The sequence below is a fragment of the Festucalex cinctus genome, chromosome 2, assembly GCF_051991245.1.
Source record: "Festucalex cinctus isolate MCC-2025b chromosome 2, RoL_Fcin_1.0, whole genome shotgun sequence".
NCBI lineage: Eukaryota > Metazoa > Chordata > Actinopteri > Syngnathiformes > Syngnathidae > Festucalex > Festucalex cinctus.
This window is the reverse complement of record NC_135412.1, coordinates 437,620-455,031: the sequence shown is the minus strand read 5'-3', so window position 1 is coordinate 455,031 and position 17,412 is coordinate 437,620. Positions and strand designations below refer to the sequence as shown.

Genomic DNA, 17,412 nt, shown 5'->3' with positions numbered 1-17,412 from the left:
ACAGCTTTTTTTTTTTTTTATGAATAGCACATCCCTCAAATGTCACATTTTAATACTTTTATCACACTGAGCTACTGACGCAAACTGTAAGCATAACGATTAAATTAATATACCACATCAAAAACAGCTGATTAACATAGACTGTGGGTATAAAACAGTTGCGCTGACTTTGTGCCTTTTCTAATGTAAAAGTTGGTTGAGGTCTCAAATAGAGGAAGTAAAGCAGGAAACGACGGCTCAAATTATCTTCCTCATCCAAAAGTGACATTTACTCGTGTTTTTCGTTGCCGTTCCCTTGGCCCATTTCCATAAACATCACAAGCAGCTTCAACCAACCTAAAGTTCAACAACCACATGTAAACAAACTACAGTATATGTTTAGTAAATCACATTTTTGGAAATTTACATTGAAAATTGTACTACTGAATTGTTACTCCACATCATTTACCCTTAAAATGTTTGTGTTGTATCATAAATCAAATCACATATTTGTTACATTTCATGGTAAAATACAGAACCCGGTCTTGTAATTAAAGGTTCTCAATACAGTTGCTTGACAATGGATGTAAAGTCTACACACCCCTGTTCAAATGCCAGGAATTTGTGCTATTTATAAAAAAAAAAATAAAAAAAAAAAGGCCCAATCATTTAAAAACATTTTCCGTCATCATGACCTCTAACCTGCACAACAAATGAAATCTTTTCACCCTTTCAAGTTCCTTATTAACCCCCAATTAACTTGAGATGTTCTAGTAGGCTTTTCCTGACATTTTTGTTCTGTTCATATGTATCAGTCAGAAAAAGGGTATAAAAGAATTTCCAAAGCCTAAAATATATGGACTATAAAACATAGTCATCATGAAGTGGTGAAAATCGGGCACATTCCCAACAACTGAACATCACATTCGAGCAGGGGTGTGTTGTCCTCTAATATCTGTTATATATGTTAGATGTTATGTTGCTGCATGTGTGTATGGATGAATCATAATCGTTACATCGGAAGGCAGGAAGGGGCTTCAAAGGCAGATTTTTCTTAATGAATATATTGTAATTATGTTAATGCCAGAATGATTTTCTCTTTCTCTCAAAAAAAAAGTTCTTATTTTTTCCCCCACAAAATCCGTTTTCTAGTCTTCATCACAAAGATGAACGTTTTGAAAATCAGTCAGGCATTGAGGGAGAAAAACAAACAGCAATCAAAAAGTAAAAAAAATGTGTGTGTATGCAACTGAGCTCCACACAAATGATGACAAACGTGACATTTGTGTTTGCATTTAAGGCAGAGATAAACATAAAGCATTAGAAAAGAAAAAAAAGCATAGGATGGAATGTTTTTTTGTTTTTTTTTTATAACTATTGAAGCACTTGAAGAAAATGGTTTATACACTTGTTTTGGATAAGACATACATTTCCAAGAAACAAAACATTTTTTTCATGAAAGTGTTTAAATATTTAACCAACACAGTGGAGAGAAAACAAGTCTACACATCCGTTTTAAAACACCAGGATTTCAAAAAAATAAAATAAAATAAAATAAAATGATGACAAAAGATGACCGAAACCTCTCAAGGCACTTGAACAAATCCAAGAGTGATGTTGCAGGTGATTTCAAACAAAGCAAAGCTAGCAATTACATGGACGAACGATGTTGTCTGACATCATCAGAGCTTTTTAACATCCAGTTGGAGGTTAGGATTAAATTGGTGCCAATTTGACCTTGTCTTTCTGCTTTGTAATTCCTTTTGATCAATAAGTCACTTAACGTACTTTTAGGGGGCCCTCATAAAAAAAATAAAAAATAATTAAGACCAGTCATTCTGCTTTGCAAAGTATTTTCAAGCACCTGCCTAGATTTCGGTTTGCGCCGCCTCCCCGCAGCTGCAAAGAATACGTTAGCTTGAAGCTATTTAATAGCACATGTAATAAATGTCGTCAGCAGCAAAACATGCATTTGTGAGCCGTTGTTGTCCATAAGCTTAAAGAAGTCAGGCCAAAATAGATTTTTTTTATTTTTTGAACATGCCAACTTCTTAAATGATGTGCTTTAACCGATTTTTTTTCATCGCTAGCAATAGCACCACCACCACAGGTGTTAAAATGAATTTAATAGAAAAAGTTGATTAAGAGAAACGCTATTCTGCATGAATTAACAATCGGTATTTCTGGGGAGGAATGCAAAACAACACATTCTGGTAGAACAAATATACTCGCTATAACATTGGATATGATGAACGTATATTATCCTCCCTATTTCACAACAATTGACCGTCACGTCACCCCTTTGGCCCATTTGATATTTTTGACTCAACTAAATCTTTTGGTAACAAAACATGGGTTTGCTTCGCCTTACACTTTCCTTTCTGTGCGCTCTGGTACTTTATAGCAGAAGACATATGCTCTTTTTGCCTCGTCTCTTGGCCTGCAGCGCCGCCCTGGTGGCCATTTCAAATACCTCCCTCACGCCGTCCTTGGTCTTTGCTGAGCACTCCAGGTAGCCAAAGGCACAGATTCGGTTTGCCATTTCCCTCCCATCCTCAGACTTCACAGGTTCCTGTTAACCGGATGGCAAAGTAGATTATTAAAAGCAGGAAAAAAAAAAAAACAACCACATAGATTTGCTTTCTTTTGGTTTGTGGGCCTACTGAAAAACCGGCACTCATCTGTCTATGTACAGGAGTTGTGCCACGAAAAAAAAAATAATCTGTTGTTTAGGGTCATTTTATGTCTATTTGTTGACCAACATTTATTTGAATTGGGAAAAGAAATACACTACTTGTGTAAAATATTTTAATTAATCGTTTCATTACGTTTACATTGCTTAATGTTGCTGGTCTGGCATGCATGAAAACGTACATTTTTAATTGCTTGTGGCACAAGAAATTTTAAACATTTAGATTTTTAAAATTGTCTGGGTTCCTAAATAAATAAGTAAAATTTGCATACGGTTTGATTTTTCTTATGTTGACATTCATTTTTGTAATTGTGTGTTTATACAGATAACTGATAATTTTGGTCACGACAATCATGACATCAAATTTTGATACATTTAGTCTCAACTTAATTAAACATTGCCTGTACAACTGATGAGTTAAATGGTTGCAACGTTTTTGACATTGGAGCAGGTAATTGTGGGAATGCTTTTGTTATTGTGATTTTTATTCTCCACACTTTTTTTGCCGCGTAACAACTCCCACATAATATTTCCAATTGACATTGTTCAAATTTCAACAAACTTCAAAAATTCCCGCCTCCTGGGGTATATGTATATATCGTCTGATTCCACATTACTTACAGTATTTGCACAATTTAACTTGGAATATCAACTTTTCCCTATTCAGTTTCAATGGGACAGACATTGAACTTTTTTTCAGTGTCACTTTCCACACACATAACTTATCATCATTACCAGGTGTCCGCTACTGCTTGGTGGCACAGGTTATGATTTCAGAATTTATCTCTCAATTTACTTCATAAGCATTCAAATCTTAGCATTCAGCTATTAGCAGTCAGCTTCCAGCAATTTCTCCAGAAATTGCACTTAGTCTACTTCCTAATATATTTCATCCTCAATGAGAGGTTTACTTTTGAAAGTGTCAGAAGATAAGATTGTGGTCAACCTTTAATGTTCCACTGCTTTGTCAGTGTTATTGCTTTACCACTTGTGCTCATTAAATTCGGTTTAATAATGGACAAAAAGGTGAAACATGTTAAGACTAACTGTTGCTACACAACATTACGTCATACAGCACCGCTCTCCTTTCTCAGTCACCTGTTTCATCTTTGCCAACTCGCGACGTGTGAGCTCATCATTGCGGAGGTCTTTTTTGTTTCCCACCAGAATTATGGGCACATTGGGGCAAAAGTGCTTCACCTCAGGTGTCCACTTCTCGGGAATGTTTTCTACATTGTACACAAATCAAAACTTAGTGTTAAGCAACATGCATTTGCATTCATATCAAGGGAGAAAATTGCACCTAAACTATCAGGACTATCCACGGAGAAGCACATGAGGATGACATCTGTGTCTGGATAAGAGAGAGGTCGCAGGCGATCGTAGTCCTCCTGACCTGCTGTGTCCCAAAGAGCCAACTCTACCTGCAAATATTCAACAACAAAAATAATAATTCAGTTGGCTATTTGTTATTTGACAGTCTATTTTAAAAGATGGTGACGAGGTTAATATTCAGATACATTGTAAACACGAGATTTTTTTTTTCGACCGATACCAGTACGAGTCTTCTCTCTTCGTGTACTCACCAATACAGAGTACCAATATCTCTACTACTTTTGATATATAAAATTTCATTTAACTCCATAACAAAATATCAATCCATCCATTGTGAACAAAACCTCTTTCTAGCGCATATGATCTGCTGATGTGTCAAACTGCTGCAGTATAGTAGCGCTGTTTTTGTTTTGTTTTGTTTTTTTGTTTAAAAAAAAAAAAAATCAAAATCAAAATCGAATAATCACTATTGAATCAATCTTCCTTTTTGAGCCCGATATCGATTCATAAAACCATGAATGGACTAAAATATTTAAAATCTCTTTTTTCCCATAAATTTATAAGAAAATAGAAAATTAAAGTCCAATTTTTGTATCTTACTCTTCCCTTGAAATTTACTGTTCACGTGAATTTAAAAGTATTTTCTTACATTTATCAAAGACCTGACTTATTGTACTTTAAGACAATTCAGAATCTTTTTAATTTACATTTACAATTATTGAATGAAAATTATGAAAATATTTGCATCTCATCCTTGCTGACGCCAATGTTTGTGTAACACTTAAAATGATTATAACACTAAATCATTTCACCAATTACTTCCTCCGCAAAATGTAATGTTTGTGGACTTTTAATCATGTCCTTGATATTTAAGAAGACTTGCTGTTCCATAATTAATCAATATCGGATTTTTGCCTCGACAAGATGGCGCGCGCCGGCCGGTGTGTCTGGCGACTCTCGTCTTTGTGTTTCTTCTTGTCATGTGACGTTTCGTCTTTTGTGTGGACCCGATTTGGACTGGACTGTTCTCGGCGGTTTGGCCGTGATATTCCTCGAGGGACGTGTCGGTTGTCTGGCGGTTGAGCTCATTCGGCCGCATGCCTGCACCGGCACGCTTTCTGATGGGGAAGTGTCGGGGCCATCCGACTGCCCCACCGGGCACCTGCGGGCCGCTTGTGTTTTTTGCACCAGGAAACAGGCAGCATTTTTCACAGCCCTTCTGCTCGGAGGAAAAGTCGGCACTACTGGACAGTCTACGCCGGTGAGCTCGGATGGATGGCGGCGGAGCTGAGGACACGAACGTCGCCGCTGGGCGCGGTGGTGTGCGCGGGTCGTCGACTGGCTTGGGGGTTGTTTTTTGATAACGTGTGGCAGTAAAAGAGTTAATAATATATAGGACCAATTCGTTATTTCCTTAATGATACAATTTCCAATGTAGCAGCTTCAATCAATCTTTTTACCATAAAAGTGAGAAAACGTGACGACGAGGTTTTTTTTTTGTTTTGTTTTTTTTTTAATCAAGGAATGCTGTAAGGAAGCCCAGCACAAATTACCTGTCTACTGTCCACTTCGATATCTGCCACATAGTTTTCAAATACTGTTGGCACATACACCTCAGGGAACTGATCCTTGCTGAACACGATGAGGAGACAAGTCTTGCCACAAGCTCCATCTCCAACTATTACTAGTTTCTTTCGGATCGCAGCCATCTGAAGGAAACAAATAAGAATTAGGATTCATTCATGTAATGCATCAGATACATATATATTTTTTTTTTTAGCTTCATTGCACTTCAGTTTTTGCCCAAGCTACACTGGTTGAACTTTACCATTGTTAGCCCCCTCAGTATATTAACACCAGACTGACTGTGGTCTCCTTCAGTGTATGCAGACTGTGTAAATACTCATTATTTCATGCAGCAGCAAGCATTACTTTCTGAAGGCAATCAAAACCATGTCTTTATAGCGCTATCACAACTAGCCGCCACCTTTGTTGACTTTGAAATCGATTAAATTAAACATGAAGGACGTTCCTGTCATTTGTTAGTACAAGTCAGCGGGATAGTATTTAGTACAACGAAACGTGTAATTTGAGTACTGTTTTTCAATATATTGTGAGAGTTGAGTTGTCGCCATCAAAGAATGTAGCTCAGCTGCTAGCTTACTGCTAACGGCTAGCTTATTTTGACAGAAGGTCCCTTGTCAAAGCAACAGTTTATGTTCTGTACTTTTTAGCGGCGCCTCTGAAACAACCCCAGCAAAAAAAGCAAAACATGATAATTAAGAAGATAGCCTAACAGATCGTAAAATACATTTATCGTTACCCCCGAAATACTCGCCTTTCTTTGGTTTTCCTGTCTGTCGACTGTCGAGCTTGATCAGTTCCTCAAGCGTTCGAAGATTGCGTCATCGCCATGCATACTTTCAGCCAATGAGAAACGCGTTGTCATGTTCCGGCCCCGCCTTCAGGACGTGTTTTTTTTTTTTTTTTTTTCCCAACTGGGAGCTCAGCTGAGCTCAGTTCACGTTGAAAGTTAAAGCTTGTTTGTACTGCACTGTTACTGACCATTGAAATACTTGTAGTTTTGTTAATACAAGCCCTGCCCATGAAACAGTCGAAATCACACATTTGGGGATTTCAAAACAAGTTTTAGACAACTATATCTACTGATCAGGTCCTTTGCACATCCTTGAAATATTATAATAATGTGGACCAGTAACAGATGACATGACAGCTCAAAACTAAAAATCTTTGTTCAATAGCTGTTCATGCTGTATACAATGTAACTTCAAGCCTGCCTCACCTCCTTGCATTTGGGTCCTCAAAACCCCCCGTCTTAGGTTTACAGAATGATCCAACCAAGAAAGGACCCAGCGGGAAGCACAAGGCGACGCCCAGCTCACCCCAAGCCTGCCAACCACTATACTAGCTCCCTCTTCGTACAGGTTCTCTTTTTTTCTTCTGTCTCTCATTCATCTACGTCACCCTCACTTGTGTCTTGTAGTTCTCCCGGGGTGCCACATAAGTCATCTCCCTCGCTGTATTTAGACACCGATTCAGACATTTGTGACATCGAAGATGGCACAGTTTTGGTTCATCTCCTCTCTGACTCCGATGATTTGGATTCTGATTTTCCCGTTTCTTTTAAGACCTTCTCAGTCCGTGTCCCGTTTTTCTTTTGAGGAACCCGACCCCTAATCCACAGGCCAACGTGACCTTAACTTGGGCACCCGTTTGGCGATCTATCCGGGGCTTCCGCGTGCATGGTGGCCGCGGGGGCGCCCACCGTGAGGTCGCAAATCCACTCCACATACCTCAGCCCCTTTTTTCAAATCATGCAACCACACACCTTGAAGCCCTGAAATTCTGCACCCGTTTTGACACAGAGTAATCCCGTATCCGTGTCACAGCCTTTCAAATCTGTCCCCACACCAGTTCGTCCCTCACACGGTCTTATTCCCTTAGCCTCGGTTCCTAGTGTTTCTTGCGCTCCCCTATCCCAATGGCGGCAGGCTGATGAGGCTCCAGTCTCTGCTCTACGGCAGCAGCAGGCCCCTGTTCCAGCTCTACGAAGGCCTCAAGTATCTGGTCCTCGTCAGCCTAAAGTTCAGGCGTCTCTGCTGCCCCTGGCCGCTTCACCTGTACGATGGCCTCAGCCTCAAGTCCCCGACTCTGCTCCAGCGGCGCATGGTATGAAGCCGCCACCTCCTGCTCCTCGTCTGGGTCCTCAACAACCCCATCAACACCTGACAGTTAGAGTACATATACTGACTGTTGAAATACATTCACCAATATACTGTAATTTCATGGGTATTTGTTTGTTATTTAATGGCATAAACTGTCAAATTCAACGTTAAAACCATAAAAATTAACAAAAAATAACAAAACAAAACAAAAACCTGTGTCACTGATACCAAAGCTCAGTTCCTGCACAGTCAGATGCTCTTCCCAACAGTATCATTCAGCTTCGAAGCTTCCATCAGACCTGAAAACGTGAATAATAGTAAAGAATAGTTTTTTTTTTTTTCAAGTGGTTACGGAAGAAATGAAATACCCCTAGTATTCAATCAGGTTTATTAAAAATTAAAAACAACTTTTAAAAAAGTACAGTTTGCACTAGCACCCCTCCTCACTGTTCTCTGTTGTATACACATGCATGCATACAATTTGCTAATGCCTTGCAAGTGACTGGCGACCAGTCCAGGGCTGACCCTGAAATGGTTCAGTGGCACAGAAAATTGATGATTTATTCAGCAACATTTTTAAATCATGTTTTTCACTTGTCTGAGTATCTGTAGGGTTGCAACTAACACAGCAAGATATGATATAAAAAGTCTCATAAAAAGTGTACCTTCGTTAAGCTGAACAAATGATGACTTTAACTTTTGGCGTTATTTGTTGTTGTTTGTTTTCGTGTTGTTTTTGTTTCTGAGAAGGAAAATTCCTCAAATGTATATCAGGGGGCGCTGATGAGTTGACTTGGTGTCAACCAATAAGCTTTCGAGGTGACGAGCACGAAGTCAGTGATTGGACAGTTTGAAAAAGCACCGCCATTACTTTTCTCAGTGTACGTTACAGACAGACAGACGCAGCATATTCGGTCTCCGTCGGTCTCGTCTCTCTCCCTCTCACACAAGCGGTAGGTTTACTTTGATATACTTATATGACTTTTAGCTCTGCGGTGGCAAAAAAACACTCATCGTTTGTAAGTGGCAGAACGACGTGGTTCAACTTCAAGAAAAAGTCTTCTTTGTGAGCGCGTTAGTGTCATTCAACATGGTCGCCTGCATGTTTTCGTCAACCAAGCTTAAACGTTTGCTTAGCCAGGTCGGGAACAAACTGAGATTTTATTTCCTTTTTAGGTCGATTGTTCAGTGAGCATATCAGCACTTTTATGAAAATGGCCGATGACTGCGTCCGTGATGCAGCGGGCAAATACGAGTTTGACGCGCCTTCCCACGTCGTCGACTTCAAGCAGTTGGCCAACGAACCTTGCGACGATGAATGGTTCGGTAAGTACAATATTCAGTCGGACTTGTTAACAGTCTTTTACAAACTACGAGCAGCGGTTGGTCGGTTGACGTCAACTGTTGTACGACAGCAAATTGTGATTGAAAATGGGTTCCGCCCTTGGTTATCTTTTGGAATGTGTGTTTTATGCCCGTCAGCTGAGATCCATTAAAATATCGTAACCCTCTTTTTACCAAAATAAACGGAATATGTAAGGTCAAATATCTGCCCTGTCCGACATAGGTACATCCGGGTATATTCGGTGTGGTCTCATTTACACTGGTGTGACATTTTTGTAACGTTTTCAAAAATAAAACTCTGGTGAAAGTGAAATGCAAATGTTTCAATTCAAGTTGATACATTTGATATTGGTTAGCTTGGCGCATCCGCCTCACAGTGAAGAGGTCATAAATTTGAATTGGGCTCTAACTTTCCATGGCGTACACACTTGAAGTGAGGACAGAAGTTGCGATTTTGATTACACAGATTTTGTGCCTTTGCATAGTTTATTTTACCTATGGGTATGTGCTCCCACTAGGGTTTTCACGATGCTAAAATTTCAAGCTGGTATCGATACCCAGGAAATACTTGTTACACAATACCATTTTTGGTACAGCTAGATTAAAAAAATAAAATAAATAAATACACACAGTGGAACCTCGGACTCGAATGTCTTAGAACTCGCACAAATTGGACTTTGGCCAGAAAATTTGAGTTTAGGACAAAATCACCCCCATACGTTAAAAGCCCAAATGTGTAAATTGAGAAGTAGTTTGTTTGTTTACATCCTGTATTTAAAAAGTGCATTTCCTGAGTGAAACCGGCAGACTGCGCCTTTAATCTAATTTTTCTTTTTTCTTTTTTTTCTTTTTTTTTTTTTGCAGAACAGCGAGCCGTTTGTCAGGCAACCCCCGAACATCCAGCCATGGTGGGCCCAATGAGAATAGCAGTGACAAATGCTGGTTAGTTTGTTGTTATTGTTGTTGTTGCTGTTGTTGTTGTGATACCGGTTTTGGGAGGGGGCCCCGATATGGTCGATCACGGCTCATAATTGATGTAACGTTGTGCGTTTTCAGTTTCTAGAGCTGCCATGTCCAAACCACATGAAGGCAGTACAGTGGCAAAGATGAAGACTGAAGATGAACCACGCAGGTACTTGTTTAATGTGTTTCTGAATATGGACTTCCAAGACTACAGGCTTGTGGCTTCAGGTCTTGTAGCTGAAATGTGCTTGATACTGTTACAACTGACTCACATTTGTTCCTTAGAGTTTCAAAGCGTAAGAGGAAAGTTGGTTTGCCTTCTAATCATTCCAAAAAGTTTAAAACGTAAGTATAATTTCGTCAGGGAAAAAAAAAAAAAAAACAACTACACTGGTACCTTGACTAATGCTGCATTCACACCAAAAGCGGGCGAGGTGTTTTGGGCGGCGCGTTTGGATTGCGAGGGTGCGTGCACATAGCGAGTGTTACTTTTTCGGCAGGCTTGGAAGCACAAGCAATGAATAAGAACATAGATAGCTGTGATGCGCTGCTAGCAACATGGCTATAGGGCTGAGAATAATTACATAACATTTCAATTGTGTGGAAAAAAGGTGGCTTAAACATTGTGCTGCAATACAAGTGCTATTATTCCGAAACACCAGTCACAAATCTATTGTTCAGTAAATATTACCAATATCTTCACCACAAATTTCTTTGAAATATCATATGGTTTTTAGGCCATATCTCCCACCCCTAATTCCAATTTGATAGCTGATGAAATTTATAATAATTTGGTCATTTTAACATAATTCCGCTACAGAACTAATGACCGGTAGTTTGTTCCACACTTGTTTTTTGTTGTTGTTTTTTTCTGTGCTGGGCATATGGGATCCTTCCTTGTCTTACCCACTGTTGTTTTTTGAACAAAAGAGGGTTCCCCAGTAGGGATGTAACGATATCCAAACATCACGATACGGTATTATCACGATATGAAGCTCACAATATGATAATTATCTCGATATTGTAGGGAGGTTGGCTATACAAAAAAAGTCACAATATTATAAAGAAAATGAGCTCATGCTAAAAAACACAGTATTGTGCTTTTGTACATAACAGCAATGAAAAATATTATAAATAATATAAATATATATATATATATATATATATATATATATATATATATATATACATACAAAACATTGAGGAACTTACTTGCTAATGCACACACACATTGAGTTCCTCCACATATTGACTCTCTTCACAAGCATATTATGACGATCTGACGATTAGCAAGCATAATTTTAAACATAGAAGCGCCAAAACATCCCTAATGAAAACTAAATTACACTAAAAAAGTAGCCACCAGAGGGTGCTCCAACTGCACAAATGGAAATCAATCTGACTTTTTGAACAGATGTGTTGCTTTTAAATATCGTGAACATGACGACGACAATGTTGTGGCAGTTTTAATATCACGATATCAGGATATTGCCCTTATCGTTACATCCCTGTTCCCCAGTAGGCGCTGCACGATTAGGGGGAAAAAAAACCCCAACCTAATTGCATTTTTTCTGACCAATATTGCAATTTGTATTTTACACATTAAAATGCATGAAAACACTACAATTGTGAGTCAGTTTAGTTTCAGACAAGTCATTTGATCAATATGTTAACAATGCAATACTATAATGTCACTATTTGATTAAAAGTACGAGGCGGAGACGTCCTCTTCTGGTGAATATGCTAAGGAGGGAGCTTTGACCTACATTCTGCTTCTTAAACCAACTAATTTGCCAATAAAAACAATACATTGAGTCTCAGGCTATGGTGAGATTATAGTATAGTTACATTTCCAGAATAATAATGACAGAATGGAAAATAACATCCCAACTATTTTTTTTGTAGCATCATTACATTCAAACAAGACAAAGAAAACCATTAATAACTGAATGTAAACAATCTTCAAGTGTCAACATTTAAACAGGTAAACATTGCACACTATTATGCACTTCTATCAAGTAAACAAACCTTTAAAAAAGAAACAACATCTAAAACTGCACTGTTTTTAGGTTATTGCACTTGGTCAAACCTCGATGTCGGTTAGTTTTAGATGAATTGTACAGCCCTATTCCCCAGATAGCAAGAAGTGTTTTCCAAAGCAAGTCTAACCCCCTTCAGCTCATCGTCATTTCAGAATGTTCTTGTCACTCTGTAAACATGGGAGCCTCTGTGGGTCTTTTGGCTCTGAGGAAGCCTCCAGCAGAGATATGAAGACTTGATACACCAATGCGCCGGGGGTGCCAGCCTATTAAGCGCCACGTTTTTGTAGCTGCTTTTACTGGCATTTTATGGTTGTGCCATGGTACTGAGATTGTATCAGTCATGATTTGGTAACTGTGACATTTACAGAAACTCTAATAGTGCTGAGGACCCAGCAAAAACCAGCGTGAATGTCAAAAATGAAGCGGAACGATATTGCGACGGAGAACCGAAATTGACTTCATCTGAGAATCTCGCTCATGAAGAACCATCCACATCAGTAAGTAACTTCTCTTACATGCCTTTTGTGAATCCTTTGGTCATTCAAGATGCAGTGGCATTTATGATAAAGATCTATCTCGGCATGTACTAACGGTGGGTGATAAAGCTTCAAAATTATATCACAATTCAATATCAAGGAAAGTTGTGGTGCCAATATTTCTGATGATGGGGGTGGTGGAAAGGAAATGACTGAATATGAGCGCTGTCACTCCTCACCACATAACATCCCTTGGGAGAACTACAGCTTAAAGCAATGGCTGTCTTAATGGGGTCCATGCCACGGAAGAGGCGAGGCGGGACGTGATTTTGCACATCAGTTTATTTCCGGTCCGGGTTGCGAATGCGCAACCCAGGGGCACAAAGTCGGAAGCACGCGTATTTTGACGCAGCCCGCATGTTGCAAACTGCTGTGCAAAAAAACAGTCCCGCCTCTTCCGTGGCATATTGCCCCATTGCAGCCTTAAATGAAACGGCATGTCTATTTTGAAATTAATATTGCTTGATTTATTTGGTTAAAAAAAATGTAAATGATATAACTATTGGTTTCTAGAGAATTATTATTTTTTCATTATGTTTGGCAACACCCAACCTTTTGTCATGGGTGTGTTTGATCTATATTGGACCATCATTCATATTAATGTGGACATAAACCGCCGGGATGCATGGAGCAACGTCCATATGTGGAACACATACAAACGTCCAGCAAAGTTTCATGAATGGACCGTGTGCATCTGCGGTCCGCATGCAAGTTCACAGCAGCTGACAAATGGACAATACGGAAATAAGATGGTGACTTTTTAAACAATGACTGTTGGTGAGAGCATTTAAACGGCCAGATGAAATTCTTTCTCGCATGTGCATACAGTATATGACCATTTTCCTAAAAGCCCGCATTTCTTAAATGAGTCTCTGTTTTGTTAGGCAGATGTGCTGGGTGGTTGCGGTGTTGTCAGATCTGTAAAGTCGCCAATGGGCAAAAAGAAGAAGGTGACGAAAGAGCCCTATGTCCCAGTGGCTGAGCATATTATGCAGCTACAGCGGCGAACCCCTCAACGCTTCCGTCAGCTGAGTCGTCAGGAAAGGGCCAAAGGTGTGCCGCTTTGTTTGCGTTGTTTCTCAAATGGCTGCGTGAGACACGAGGAACTCACGCAGGTGTTTTTTTAAATACTTTTAAAAGGGCCACCCAAAGGAAAGGCCCAAAGATTGCGGCTCACTCGCCCTCAGTCCCCAAAGTTTGCAACAAGGCTGAGGAGACGGCCCAACATGGTGAAGAGCAGTGCTCAACTGGAGGCTGAAGAGGAGGAGGAGCTTCACAAGTAAGATCAACACTACTTTTAGTGGATGCAGTCAACTTATTTGAACGTCTGCTGCCGAATTTAAACAGGACGACTTTCAAGGCCCAAGAGCTGAAGAAAAAAATTCTCGAGAGTAAAGAGAGTCTGAAGAAGCCGGTGGTGAAGGAGCCCACTGCCCAGGAGGCCTTCACCATGCACGTTGAAAAGAGGCTCCAGGAGAGGCAGGCAAGCAAACCGCACGACGAGCCGCAGCCCACCTTCAAAGCACAAGAGCTGCCCAAGAAGATTCTGGAAGGCGTCGTGGTGAGCTCAAATTCTTTGCCAACGTCTTTCAGGTGGAATCGACTGGATTTTGTTGTAGCTGTGGGGTTTAGGTCAGGGGATGTTTGTAATTTTTGTGCCGAACTTGTCGTCAGGGAGTTCCAGAAAGGAAAGTGAGGCACACGACTGTGGCACATTCGCCGGCCTTCATCCTCCCAAAGAAAGCACGCATTGATGTGCCAGCCGAAGAAGTGAGGACCTTGTGCTTGAGTGGGAATTCCTTCACTGTCCTGAATGGAATAACTTCTCTTCTCAGGTGAAGCCTCCCCCTTCAATCAAGCATGTCCCAGTTCCTCAATTTGGCACGCCGTTCCAGCCCGTGCTGCAGGACAAGCGACACACGGAGGTGTGTCCTTTCTCCTTTGAGCAGAGGGAACAAGACCGGAAGAAACTGAAGGACATCCGAGAGCAAAAGGAGGACGAGGTGACATGGGTTGGCCTTTTGGTCCTTCAGTTACACATTTGCTCCTTCGCCTAACTTTCAATAAAAATCCAATCAAATGTCACCACTCCGACCCCACGTAGGTGCCCGCGTTCAAGGCTCAGCCGCTGCCACACTTTGACAGGGTCTCTCTCCCCGAAAAGAAGAAGCTGGAGGCCACCAAGCCCGAACCCTTCAGGCTTCTCGTCGATCAACGCGGCACAGCCAAGAATGACCGCTTGGAGAAAATGGTACGAGAGGATGTGAAACGAACCACACGTCGCTTTTGGGACTACAATAGAAATATTTCGATTGGCACTGGGCATTTTTCTGAATTTTCTGTTAATCTACTTGTTTATTAGGATGGGTGAATTTCTTGGTTTTCTGAAATTTATCACTTTATCATCATTAAAATCGGTTAACAGGGTTCTGGGCCAGATTTATTTCGACAAATTGTACTGAAAATGCTTTCATTCTTCATTTTTCCCTTTGGGAGTAGATGAAAGAGGAGGAGAAAAAAATAAAGGAGGCCGCAGAATTTAAAGCCAGGCCGAACAAAGCCATCCATAAAGAACCTTTCCAGCCAAAAAAGGAAGATCGCCCTCCAGTTGGTAAGATCAGATGTTAGTCTGGCATTTGGGAGTTCTTATTAAAGGGGTAAATGACTCTTTCAGCCATTTTCAGCAGTAAAAAAAAAAACAAAAAAAATTGCCCACAGTGAATTTGATAACGTCATTATTTTTCATGTACAATTAATACCTTTTTAAAAGACATTTTTCCACTTGCTGTCGACTGAATATGACGTCAGCTGTGCTGAGGAAGTAGCTAACGACCAATCATGGCTCAGTTTACTGACCAAACCAAGAAAACGGGTGAACCATGATTGGTCGTTAGCTACTTCCTCAGCACAGGTGACGTCATCTTTAGTGGACAGCAAGTGGAAAAATGTCTTTTAAAAAGGTATTAATTGTACATGAAAAATAATGAAGTTATCAAATTAATTCTCGACAAAATGTTCACCTTTTACTGCTGAAAACGGTTCGACGCATCAATACTTGACCTGTGAACCCCCTTGATGACTTAATTCTTCCACAGTTGTGGAGTCTTTTGATCTGGCAACGGAGAGACGTGCCCGAGGCCGTGATGAGTTTCAGCAGCGTCTTTGTGAGAAGGAGGCCGCCATCGCGCTCCGAGCCGAGCAGATGCGGCGGGAGGAGGAGGGAAAGCAGAAATTGGCCGTCACTGAACTTCGACAGCAACAAGTGCGTGCAACATTTACTCACTTGCACTTTTATTTATTCCAAAAGAAAGCTTGAGTCTATCCCAGCTGCCTCTGAAGCCAAAACATGCAGCACACTTTAGGCCACATGCGAAACAGGATAAACATTCCTGAACATTCCTGACTTCAGCCTCCGGTAATAGTTGCAGCTTGATCTGGAGTGTCAAGCAGGAGCGGCTATTGCGTGAATAAAGTGCTGACCTTAATTAAAGCCGGTTTTTAAAGCTAGAATTGAGGGGTTGGGGTCTTATGAATATGGTCAGTTCAAAATGTTTGATTCATATTCCTTTGTATTGAGCTTTTTTTTCCACCCATTGAGTTGTGCGAGTGAACAAATCAAGTCTTTGTTGGAAATAGTTTGAATTGAAAAATCATTCCAAATTATTTGAAAAATGTTGACGTAACAAAGCCTATTTATTTATTTGTACATGTATCAAGTCCCATCACTCGAGTCGCATGAAAATTTCCCTGCTGTGTTCTCCTGAACGTCTATTTTGAGGTGTTGAAATCCTCTTTGTCCCAACAGGTTCACAAGGCACAACCCGTTCGCCACTACAAGACTGTGGAAGTGAAGAAGAGTGACGTTCCCCTCACAGTCCCACAATCTCCAAATCTTTCTGATCGCTTCCGCTTATAATCGGCCTTTTTGTTGTTGTTGTTTTTATTACCTTGTTCTGTTCATATTTAGTGTTCTTGCAATAAAGTTTGCAACTTTGCATGCTCAAAGATAACATTTCCAGGTTTTAAAACCATGGCTACAAGATCAGAACATATTTAGACTTGACTAAACAGTCAGAGAAATGCTTATTTGCATATTTAATATTCATTCATGAGAAATCAGACTGTCAAGTAAACACAATTTTGACCAAAAACAATACAGTATCTTTAAATGGGCAAACCTAATAAAACTGGCGTCAAAGATTATTATTAACCATAATAACTGTGGCATGGGAATTTTTGATTTAACACAATTACTGAAACTACTACTACTAACAAAACATACCCCCCCCCTTAAAATAATAATAATCAGTAACTTGGTCCATGTGCTTTTTGCGAATTCCACATCTTGCACAAGCGTTTGAAGAACTAAAGTGGCTTTCTACAAAAGGCCACATTGAGGGTCCATCTTGCTGCTCTGCCTGTTCCAAGCCTTCGGCAGCGGGAGCATGTTTGCGTTTTCACCATTTGAACAATAAGAGCTAAGATTCAAATTGTAACAACCGCATTTAAAAAAAAAAATAATTGTGGCCAGTACATTTTCTTCCGTCGTGCGCACATGCGCAAACACGCATGCATGAAGAGACCGAACTCACACATGCCAAACGTTTTGATAGCATTCATTCCGACCAAACTGCAGACATTTGCTTCGCAAGCAAATTCATTAGTCTGTCAGGCCATCTGGTGGTTTTCATATGTTAACACTCACACAATTTCTTCTATTTTCAAGTCTTTGACTCGTTAAAAAAAAAAAAGCGATTGAGTCACTCACGTAAAATGTATTATCCAGTTTACAGTTTATCAAAAATTGTGAGTCTGTGGGGGGAAAAAAAATGCAT

The 17,412-nt window shown here is 40.1% G+C and overlaps 2 protein-coding genes across 3 annotated transcripts; one reads left to right on the top strand and one right to left on the bottom strand.

Annotated features, from left to right (window-relative positions):
• Window positions 1-1,985: 1,985 nt before the first annotated feature.
• Window positions 1,986-6,495, bottom strand: LOC144013274 (rho-related GTP-binding protein RhoA-C-like). Its single transcript, XM_077511912.1, has 5 exons — window positions 6,345-6,495; window positions 5,560-5,715; window positions 3,975-4,095; window positions 3,770-3,900; window positions 1,986-2,551 (listed from the first exon to the last, which is right to left on the bottom strand). Exons 2-5 carry the CDS (start codon window positions 5,713-5,715, stop codon window positions 2,378-2,380), a joined length of 582 nt encoding a protein of 193 aa, XP_077368038.1. The 5' UTR covers window positions 6,345-6,495; the 3' UTR covers window positions 1,986-2,377.
• A 2,003-nt stretch (window positions 6,496-8,498) lies between these two features.
• On the top strand, window positions 8,499-16,587 carry tpx2 (TPX2 microtubule nucleation factor). Of its 2 annotated transcripts, XM_077511901.1 has the most exons (15): window positions 8,499-8,645; window positions 8,869-9,018; window positions 9,901-9,978; window positions 10,093-10,168; window positions 10,285-10,344; window positions 12,409-12,538; window positions 13,462-13,630; window positions 13,718-13,856; window positions 13,925-14,138; window positions 14,252-14,347; window positions 14,413-14,580; window positions 14,682-14,828; window positions 15,077-15,188; window positions 15,673-15,839; window positions 16,383-16,587. In XM_077511901.1, the coding sequence occupies exons 2-15, from the start codon at window positions 8,901-8,903 to the stop codon at window positions 16,491-16,493; spliced, it is 1,785 nt and encodes a 594-aa protein (XP_077368027.1). In that variant the 5' UTR covers window positions 8,499-8,645; window positions 8,869-8,900; the 3' UTR covers window positions 16,494-16,587. The 2 variants fall into 2 exon arrangements, with proteins under 2 accessions (XP_077368027.1, XP_077368028.1); XM_077511902.1 differs by lacking the exon at window positions 10,285-10,344.
• Window positions 16,588-17,412: the final 825 nt, after the last annotated feature.